At 50.0% G+C, this 10751-nt stretch overlaps 1 protein-coding gene and 1 long non-coding RNA gene across 4 annotated transcripts in view; one reads left to right on the top strand and one right to left on the bottom strand.

Annotated features, from left to right (window-relative positions):
• Positions 1-998: 998 nt before the first annotated feature.
• On the top strand, positions 999-7787 carry LOC122917425. 2 transcript variants are annotated; one of them, XR_006386390.1, is made up of 4 exons: positions 999-1112; positions 2016-2254; positions 6304-6418; positions 7025-7787. It is a non-coding gene; the product is annotated as an uncharacterized LOC122917425 (long non-coding RNA). The 2 variants fall into 2 exon arrangements; XR_006386389.1 differs by lacking the exon at positions 2016-2254.
• The window catches only part of TRIM14 (tripartite motif containing 14), a 25796-nt gene continuing 20117 nt past the window's right edge, over positions 5073-10751 (bottom strand). For both annotated transcript variants that reach the window (XM_044265280.1, XM_044265279.1), the window contains exons 4-6: positions 10373-10535; positions 8504-8596; positions 5073-5776 (exon numbers count right to left, since the gene is read on the bottom strand). In XM_044265280.1, the coding sequence (XP_044121215.1) occupies positions 5241-5776; positions 8504-8596; positions 10373-10535 (792 nt within the window). In that variant the 3' untranslated portion in view covers positions 5073-5240. The remainder of the gene's footprint in view (positions 5777-8503; positions 8597-10372; positions 10536-10751) is intronic.

Genomic DNA, 10751 nt, shown 5'->3' with positions numbered 1-10751 from the left:
AAAAGCAAATCACTGTTGTCCATTTGCTGTGTGGATACTGGGGGGGAAGGGAGGAGATTGAAATCTGGCTGTACAAGGTCCTCTTCTTTAAGCCTTCATTCATCCTGCCCATGAAGCCAATCCACATGACCTGAAATGTTCCTTCCCTCCAGACCTGTCTTGTCCACTGCCCTTATTCCTTCCCTGCCCTGGGACTCTGTACCCAGTGAGCTGCATGGCAGTCACTGGGCATCAAGAGAAGGCACTGGTGGGCTGAGAGCTGCTGAGAGCCTGCATATCTCTATGAGCAAAGAGAGGAAAGGACATTCATTCCTTCTCACCACAATGGGGAGAGCCTGCTGTGTGCCAGGGCCTGCTCTAGGTACAAGGAGGCAGCGGTGAATAGCCCATGTTTCTTCACGGAACTTTCACCCAGGTGGGGAGAGAGGCACAGCAGACCATAAGCACCGTAAGTGAATCCCAGGAAGTCAGAAGGGGATATGTGCAATGCGGGGAGTAAAAGGGCTGCGTAAGGGAGACGGGGAGTGTGGGCGTGGTGCATTTGTAGGGGGACATTTATATATGGTGGTAATGCTGAAATCAGCCCTTCCCTACTCATAATGAAATTACGAACCCAGCGAAGGAGAAAGACCCTCTGTTTTACTTTGTCGTACAGCAGCATGAACCTTTCAGAGTCCATGTGAGACTCCCCTTTGTTCTTTTGAACCAATACTGACAACGATTCTTTTCAAATGTATTTCCAGATTCCTAATCTTTGTGCATATTTATCTGAGCTTGTCACTCTCGTGCCTTGTTTGGAAGTGTACACTTGAGTCTCTTTTCAAATGTATATAATTAGCCTCTTGAAGTTTCTTTACTTGTATAGAGCCTCCCTCCCCTGTGGATCCCAAAGCAGGTTCTGCAGAGGCCCTGATTTTTTTTTTTTAAGATTTATTTCAGACAGAACAGGAGTGGGAAAGGCAGAGAGAGAAAATCTCAAGCATACACCATGCTGAGCACAGAGCCCCATGCAGGGCTCCATCCCACGACCAAGAGATCACGACCTGCGCTGAAGTCAAGAGTCAGACACTTATCGGACCGCACCATCCAGTCACCCCGAGGCACTGATATTTGTAAGTGGGGTCGGGTTGGGGAGGGAGTCCTGGGCTGTACTCATGTGTAAAAGATAATGTGTCCAATTGATGTGCTAAGAATTGAAATGTGAAGGAAAATTATCGCCTGTGTATGCCACAGGTGGGTAAACAGCACGCCCACAGCCAGTAGCAGCGGGCCATCTTGTGTTGCCCTTGGCTGACCTGAGGGTGGAAGGATTGATATCCCGGCATGCCTTCAGTCCATTCTGGTTGCGAAGCTCAGGTCTATTAGATGTCCTTGACCACCTGCCAGGTGGGAGATACAGACCAGTGCTGCTGGAGAGTTCTTGGCCTGTTGGGTGCAGGCACCTCTACAAACGGCGTGCTTCATGTGTGAATTGCTGAGATGTTTTTTAAAGGTTATGGGAGCCATGGATGGGAAACCTGGGAGTAGGGATGGGAGAGGAGGCATGGCAAGGGAAGGCCTTCTGGTGGTACTTTAGTTCAGCCTTGTAGGTTAGGAAGTGACAGGAGGAGGAATCTTGGGATTTGAGGCACAGACTTGGGAGGTGCCAGAGTGTCCAAGGACATGCAGGTGATGGTTTGGCAGGGACTGGCTCCATGCGGATGAAGGATTTAGAAGGTGGTCAGAAAGGAGGCAAGGAGCGGTGCCCGGATGGCATAGTTGGTTAAGCATCCAACTCTTGATTTCAGCTCAGGTCATGATCTTGGGGTCGTGAGTTTGAGCCCCACATCAAGCTTTGCACTGGATTGTGGAGTCTGCCTGAGATCCTCTCTTCCCTTCCCTTTGTCTACTGCCCCTGCTTCTCCCCCAGGCTCCTGCTCTCTCTTTAAAATAAATAAATCTTAAAAAAAAAAAAAAAAAAAAAAAGAGGGAAGCAATGGCCTTAAAGCCTGTGGAGTTTGGACTTTGTTTTCTAGGTGGTGGAGAACCAAGGAAGGCTTCTGGGGATATGCTGGACTGAGATTTGGCCCCACACCCACGTGCTGACCCCTAACCTCACCTCACAAGCAGCTTGGCTCCTTCTCATAGTGTAGACTCCTGCCCGCCAGGACCAGGCTGTGCAGGCCCACCTGTGTGTGTGTCCTCTGCTAGGCTGACATCACCTTCCCCTGCTCCCTGACAAAGGAGAATCGCAGAAACAGAAGAGATGCAAGAGGTAAGGGAGGGTCCCTGAATCTCTAAGAATCAGTAAGGACCACAGATGGCTTCCATGTTGCTAAAGGATGATCACAGAGATGCCATCAACTACGTAATATTGTCTTGGATCGGAGCAGCTAGGAGGGAGCGCTTGTCTGCATGTAGGCAAGCACTTAGTGATACTCTGTAGTGAATTCCCCATCACTAGCACTGTTGAACCTGGGACCAGCTGTCTACCACAAGAAAATTGTGGAGGGGACGCCAGGACACGCAACGTGAACTCCCAGTGAAGAACACAGTTAAAAGGTTACAGTGTTCATATTTATTAAATCATAGACTATAAAATTAATGTCATTTAAAAATATATCTGCAAGCAGTTTGCTGTATTAAGAAATTTCTGTAAGTATAAATCTGAAGGAGAATTAGGTCAGTGATCTTCTAATCATGGACCCCAAGGGAAACTTTGGTCCTGTATGGAGAATATTCAAGGAGGTTCCTGCTACCGCAGGATGGCCGCAGGGGAGGCTTGTGGGTCCTGGCATGGTACAGTACTGGATGGTTTTTAAAGCAAGTTCATAGCCATTGGCCAATACTAGAAGGCAGGGTCACTGCCCCCATTTTACAGATGGTTCTCTGAGAAGTGAAGTGACTAGCCCAAGGTCACATGACTGCACTGAAACTGCCGCTTTCTGGCAGCACAGGTCTTGATCCAGAGTCAGCACTGGATCAAAGCCAGTTTTTGTCATGTATAGTCCAGCTCTGTCTCTGATACATGCATTCCAAACTCAAGTTCCTCTCTGGATACAGGACCTCATCTCAGCCCGAGGAACGTTATCCAGAGGCAGACTCAGGAGGCTAGAGCAAAGCATCACAGGCAAAACAGGAGTGAGCAGGCACCCACCAGGGACCAGCTGTGTTCGCCGGAGCAGTCCGACCTGCGGGACGTGAGCACGACCCCAGGTCCGCCACCAGCTGTGTGACCTTGAGCAAGATATTCATTCTGGATCACAGTTTTGCCCTGCATAGAAATGGGATAACTTCGTACCTCCTAGGAATAATGTCAGGATCAAATGAGTTAATAGTTGTAAAGCATTAGAACTGTGCCTGGCAAAATAGCAGGTGCTGTTACTACCTGGGCCCGCCCCCCATGGGTCTGGAAGTAGGTCTGTGTGCGTAGGGATGAACAAGCTTGTAGGCTTAGGAGCGTCCTTCATCTTCTGCCGGGAATGCCCTGTCAGAATTCAGCTCTGGGTCATCTCCAGTAGAATTAATTCCCCTTTTTTTAGCGTTCCCGGAGCAGGGGGCCTAGACGCTGTGCTGTCTCTCCCGCTAAAGTTTTAAGTGATTTGGTTACAACCAAAGGCACTCTTAGGGTTCCTTCTGCCTTGATTTCCACTTGTATTACATTGCCCTGTATGAAAGTGGCATTTTTAGAAAATTGTTGGAAATTGGCGTTTTTTTGTGGTTCAAACTACCGAATGCTGAGAGCACGAGTGGGTTTCAGCTTTGCATCTCCCTCACCCCGCTGCCGCCCTCTGGCTGAGCACCTCAGATACTTGAACATAGTATGATTCCAAAACCCTCTGGGGAGTTTGACAAATGATGCTACATCTTCAGAACCAAGGCACAGACCCCAAAAAGAGGACTTCCCCTTCCTGGTAGAGGAGCTGGCCCTTGAGGTCCTCCTGGTTTGGCCTTCTCTATTTCTGCGCCTTCTTAACGGAAAGTGGGGTTCTCTGGGTTCTTGGCAGCACCTGCAACTGCGGGATTGGAGGAGCATGGGGATGTCTGGGCCTGTCCAGACCTTATTCTTAGCTCCTCCTCTTTAAGTTCCAAGGCAGTTGGGGAACTGGCCTGTGGTTGCTAAGCAACGGTTGCCTGCTGATTCTTCCCAACATCCCTTGAGGAATGAATAAGCAGTAAAATCTCCCACATTGAAAGCTGGGCCTGAAGAGCTGGGTCAGGGGGCAAGTAAAACACTTGCCTTGGGGCTGGAGGGCTCTGAGGAACTTTCTTTCAGAACCTTAGTCTCTCCCAAATGTACAGTGAGGTTAGGCTGGGTGATTCGTGAGAACTTCTCAGCTCAGCTGTTCTTTGCTTCAGTGGTAGTCGGCTGCTGGTCATTGTCTGGGAAGGAAAGGGACACCCTGGACATAGCTGCCCTTGGAGAGCTTCCCACCTAGTGGGAAAGCAGGGTCCCAGACTTGTGGCTTTCAGAGTAAGAGAGGTTCTTGTGGTTGGGGGAGACTTCCTGGGACAGTTAAGCCAGGGGAAGGCTCAGACAGGCAAAGGGCAAAGTTGCCAGAGGGTCTCTGAAAAGAGCCGTAGAAGCTAGATGAGCACGGGGAGTTTGAGGGCAGACTAGAAAAGCCTTGAATGCTAAGGTAAAGTGCCTGCTTTTTCTCCCTGCGGTCCTTGAGAACCTTCTGGTAGTTCTAAGAGGTTAAATGAAGTTTTAGGCCTGGCACTCTCGCTGTACAGTGGAGGATGAGAATGGGAAGGGGTTCCGGCCCCGAGGCGTGAAGTGCGGCTACTCTGAAGAGACACGGACAAGCTGAAGCAGAGTGGAGAGGAAGAGGCAGATCAAAAGGACTTTAGGGAGAAGGGGCCGGATGGCTCTCATTCATTCACACATTTCTTGTGCGCCTCCCAAGTGCCAGGCATTGCTGACTATTCTATGAGGGAGAGGCCAGAGCCAGAGGATGAGGTCTTTTGACAGGGTCGGGATGCTTAGGACTCACTTGGGGTCAGCACCTGGACTAAAAGTGGTGTCATGTAAGTGCTCTGGTGGTGGTGGAGAGGCCCCTTGAGAGCGCCCTGGCAGAAGACTGGCCTTTAGGGCCTGTTTGAAAACTCCCCTGGGAAAGGAGCCTTTTCAAAGCACAGGGCATGACTGGTGGGGGAGCAGACGGGGATGCTTGGGCAGCTGGCAGTAGCCGAGCCACATCAGCTCCGGTGAGACCAGAGCAGTGGAAAGCCTAGGACGGTCACTCCTGCTGTGGCCCCTAGGGCAGCCGGGAGATGCTTATGGCCCCTTCCCAGAGCCGCAGCGCCGGGTAAAGTGGCTCCTGGAAAGCGGCTCGGAAGGTGTGCAGGTGGCTCATGCCGCCTGACACATCATAGAAGGAGAGGATGCCGGCCTCGTAATCCAGGAAGACGCCCAGCCGGTCGGGGTCGTCGCGGGGCCGCAGGCGGCTGCGCTGGCCGTCGTGGAAGGCCCAGTACTCGAGGTCGTAGCGCTTGAGGCACCAGGACTGACGGTTGCAGCCGAGGCGCGCGGAGGCCGTGGCCCCGCAGCGCCGCAGGGAGGCATAGGCCACGCCCACCCACCAGCCAACGCCCGCCTCCTGCACGTCCACTTCCCAGTAGTGGCGGCCCGCGGCGTAGCAGTCGCGGCCCAGCACCTGCCACAGTTTATCAAAGCGCAGCGCGGGCGTGGGTCCCAGGCGTCCCATGAGGCCGCAGCGCACCGTCAGGCGGTCGGCAGAGAGGCGCAGGCGCGCGTGCATCGTGTCCGGCTCCAGGGTAGGCGTGCGTGCATCTGCGGAGGGCGGGGACATGGGGGCCACACCTGGTGGGTGGGGCCAGCTCTCCCCCAACGGCCCCGCTGGTCCTGACCACTTTCCCGTAGAAATTGAGATGCCAGAAATTGCCAGCGGATAAATGAAAAGCCACCCTTTTAACCCTAATTGCATCCAAGGCATTAGCTGGGGGACACGGGAAGGAGTGAAAATTTCACTGGATTCGTGCCATGGAATTTGTTGCCAATTTCTAAAAATTCAATTTAAAAAATCCTGTCCGTATTGACACTTGGATATATATCCTTCCAGTTTTTATCTTGCCACTTGTAGTTTTTCTTATTGGTATCATGCCATACACACTTTTGCGTAATCTGGTTTTTCAACTTGATTGATTGTATTTGTGATCATTTTACCCTATCAAATAATATTTTTTATGAGAGTATTTTAGTGGTGACCCTAAGATTTTGCTGTGTTAAGTGTTTTATACTTTAACCTATCTCAATATTTAGGCTTTTTTTAATATATATTTTATTCATCTATTTTTCAGAGAGAGCACAAACAGGAGAAGCAGGCTCCCAGCTGAGCAGAGAGCCCTAGGTGGGGCTCCAGTCCAGGACCTGATCAGAGCCAAAGGCAGCCGCTTAACCAACTGAGCCACCCAGGTATCCAATATTTAGGCTTTAAAAAAGCTCCTGAAAACACTAATATAATTACATCTTCATGCATCTGATTATTGCTTGAGGATACATTCCTAAAAGAGGAACTACTGGGTTAAGATGGATAATTTTGCTTTTAAGCCCTTTGGTAAATACTGCCAACTTGTATCCCAGAAATGTGGTGCTGACTTAACTCCCAGTAATCTTTCTCACTGCATTGTACCACATCTGTAGACATGGAAAACGAAGTCTAGATGGTAGGGTACGTGGATATTCTGTTTTAGTAGATACTGTCGAAGTGTTTGGAGTGCAAAACCTGTAGCAAGGTTTTGCACATCTGAAGATTTTTATTCCTGATTTTTTTTTTTAGATGTCACTGAAAATAATGTTTTTAAAATTTCATTTTCTAATTGTTTATTGCCAATATACAGAAACAGGATTGAGCTTTATATAATGATATATGCAACAGTTCTAAGTTCACTTAATTCTAAGTTATCTTTTACTTAGATTTCCTGTAATCATGTCATCTATGAATATTCATAATATCGTATGATATTGCATGACATTTTATGACATCATAATGATATCCCCCCCTTTTTCCAATCCTTATAGCTTTCACTTCTATAGGATCTCTGGAACAGTGCTGCACGAAGCGACTATGGTAAGCATCCTTTCCTCCCACTCCTGGGTAAATACCCAACAGAAATGCATGCATATGTGCATCAAATAGACATGCCCATGAATGTTCAGAGCAACATTCACTACAGGCCAAACCGGAAACAATCCAAAGTGTCCTTCCATAGTTTGGGTGTGCTGTATTCATACAATGGAATACTACTTACAGCAGTGAAAACAAGTTACTTCTATGCACAATACTATGGATAAATCTCCTAAATATTACGTTGAGTGACAGAGGCAAGACACCAAAAAGTACAGTCTGAATGATCTAGTCCTGCAAAGGCCAAAGACAGGCAAAACTAATCTACAGTGTCAGAAATCGGGAGAGTAGTTACCCTTGGTGGGTAGTGAAGAGGAGGCTGCATGAGCAAGGCTTCTGGGGAGCTGGAAGTTTTCATTTCTTGGTCTGAAGGAGGTTATATACCATGTTTACTTTTAAAAAATGATTGGGGTGCCTGGGTGGCTCAGTTGGTTAAGTACCCAACTCTTGGTTTTGGCTCAGGTCATGATCTCAAGGTTGTGGGATTGAGCCCCGCCATGGGCTCCACGCTTGGCGCAGAGGCTGCTGGAGAGTCTCTCACTCTTCCTCTCCTTTCCCCTCTGCTCCACCCTCTTTGTCCCCCTCTGAAAATAAAATCTTTCAAAAAAAATTGAGCAGCACCCCTTTGATTTCTGTACTTTTATGTATTTTATATTTCTTTTTTTTTTTTTTTAAAGATTTTATTTATTTATTTGAGAGAGAGAGTGTGAGAGAGAGCATGAGCGAGGAGAAGGTCAGAGAGCGAAGCAGACTCCCCATGGAGCTGGGAGCCGATGTGGGACTCGATCCCGGGACTCCAGGATCACGCCCTGAGCCGAAGGCAGTCGTCCAACCAACTGCGCCACCCAGGCGTCCCTGTATTTTATATTTCAAAGTTTACTTTAAAAATGAAATGAAATGAAAACAGGTTACAAAACAGTATGTATAGTATGATACCATATTTGTAAAATATATATATATTAAATATATTCTTATATGTATATATAGATAAACTAAGGAAAGCTAACAGGGCAAACAATAATCGTAGTTATCTATGGGCAAGTGACTTTAAAAAATTTGGGTTTTTTTCCCTAGTTTTTCTGCAATGAATATGTATTATTTCTGTATTTAAGATTTATTATTATTATTACTTTCAGGTAATCTCTACACCCAATGCAAGGCTCAAACTCACGACCCCCAGATCGAGTCGCATGCTCTACCCACTGAGCCAGCCAGGTGCTGCTTATTTCTGTTATTTAAAAACTAGTAATAAAGGTTGAAAAAACCCAAGTTGGGTCTGTTAGTAAAAAAAGGGGGTGCCTCCATTTCTGTGATCCCCCACAATCTGCCTGGCCCTCTCCACCCTCCCTTTGCTCCCCAGCCCCAGGGCTTACATTTTAAGAAGAGTGATCGCTCCGGTGAGGGGCTTGTTTTCAACAATGAAGCTAGTTTGGTGCTCACGGAGCCCGAGAGCTGGCAGTTCGTGTCTGTAACAGATTGTGAGAAATGAGTGCCTGGCCCTCATGCAGGCAGAGCAAATTACAGAATGTACTAAAAATATTACAGAACTGGAAATTCGGATCATCTCTCCCCCAGAAGCGCATGCATATTTAAGCAGTAAATGCAAATTCAGGAATTGGCGACAGGAATTCCCTAGGACAATACTGGGGTCTAAGGAGAAGCGTACTTCTGAGGGTGGGAAGTGGATTCAGGCCAGTGTGACTGTCCCTTGAACCTTGGGACGGGACAGCGGGCTCAAGGAGGGCCGTGTGAATCAATGATGTATTCCACAGCCAAGCGTGGGGGCAACCGCCTGGCAGACATGCCAGTGCTGGGATAAAATGGAAAATGAGAAATTAGCCATCAGAGAAGGCCATATCCAGGTCTCATTCCAGTGCGAGGGAGTTCAAGGGAAACCCAAGCCATGGTTCCTGTCTTCCACAGCTCCATCAGGTAAAAGAGGTGAGAAGTAGGCTCACCTGAGCTACCCGCCAACGCACAGAAAAGAGAGGAATCCGAGGAGACATCATGGAGGAGGAAGCACCTCAGTGAGCCCTTAAAGGACCGGGAAGATTCAGACATCCAGAGAAAAGGACGGGAGGCTTTCCCAGCCAGAGGGTATGAGCAGGAGCACGGGTATTAAGGACAGGTACCCGCACTGGCACAGGAACTGGGAAGCCATGGCAGGCGTCTGAGTGAAGGCAGACACGAACAGAACTTCCAAAGCTCTGTGGTGGGGAGAGGATGGGGCAGGGTGAGTGGAGGCAGAGGTCCTGCTTGGAGGCTCAAGCCTGAAGTGGGGCAGCAGGGACGCCAGAGCTCCTGGGGAGGAACTACGGCAGCCGCAGTAGCAGTAGCCAGGGCCTAACTTTACGAGGCGGCGACTGGAGTCAAGCAGCAGCGGACCGCAGGGAAGACGTATGTCCCCTTTTCAGAGATGCCGGCTCCGCATCCCCAGGAAAAAGCTCCTCCTCCTGGTCACCCTGTATTCTCCTCACCCTGCTGTATTTTTCATCAGAGCTCTTACCGCTGACTTTTTCAGTTACTACTGTCTGTCTTGCTCCCAGAACCCTGAGCACCACAAAGGCAAAACCTTTGTTTTTATACCCTGCAGTGTGTAACAGAGACTTAGGGCTCGTTAGATGTCCTGGAGGAATCCTAAGAGCGAAGATAAATGAATGAAGAAAGGTATTTCTGAGCACCTACTTTGTGCTATGCCCTGCAGGGACCTCGGAGCAGGACTCAGAGTGCTTCTTGCCCTTTGGGCATTTATGACATGCAGGGGGAGGCAAGTACAGAGTGTCCAGCTCAGGGACAGCCCCAGCCTGGAGACCGGCACACAAGGAGTGGGAAGAGGCATCGGGGCAGCTGGCCAGCACAGCCAGCCCAGGGTGATGGGGCAAGGCTTCCCCGGGTGAGCCCAGCTGGGCTGGCCCCACAGGGATGGCTGGGACTTGGCCAGATTGGGGGGGGGGGCAGATGGCTATTCTAGCTGGGAGCCCAGAGCAGGCGAAGGTAAGATGTATAAGAATCCCGGGAGTGACTTGGGGGCAGAAGTGGAGCAGGATGGCTGGGAAGGCAGGATGCTGTCTCCGAAGAGGAAGGAGGTGAAGTCTGAAGGATGGGCCTAGGCCCAGGAGTCCTCCACCGCCCAGCCACTGGCCTTTGGGTGGAAGAGACGGGATTCAGGTCTTCATATTCGTCTCTGCGTTAAAGGGTAGCAGGGGAGCTGAGGACACAAGGTTGGTCACTCAGCAACTTACTCTCTTTAAGGCGAGTGTCCAGTGGCGTCTGTAACAAGCTCTGCATGGCGTCCACAAAGCCCTGGAAGAAGCTCTTGACGGGCTCGAAGGAGAGGGGTGTGGGGTAGCACACTTCTCCCAGGCTCGTCTGCCGCTGCATCTCCTGCTCGGCGGCCCGGTACTCCTGCGGGGGTGTGCGGGGTGTCAGGGTAGCTGCCGTCCCAGCTGCCACCTCTGCGCCCTCAGACAAACCCAGCCTGGAAGGGGCGGCCCCCCCCTTGCCCCGGCATCTGGGAGCAGCCCAGGCTGTGCCCCCGACTTCTGCCCCAGGGCCAGAGTTGATTTCTCCCTCACTTCCATGTTCCTGGAGCTCTACTCTGTGCACGGCCTTAGGGGCGGA

Source organism: Neovison vison, chromosome 9, assembly GCF_020171115.1.
Source record: "Neovison vison isolate M4711 chromosome 9, ASM_NN_V1, whole genome shotgun sequence".
In the NCBI taxonomy this organism is placed as follows: domain Eukaryota; kingdom Metazoa; phylum Chordata; class Mammalia; order Carnivora; family Mustelidae; genus Neogale; species Neogale vison.
The sequence above is the reverse complement of the archived record's forward strand: the minus strand, read 5'-3'. Positions and strand labels throughout refer to the sequence as shown.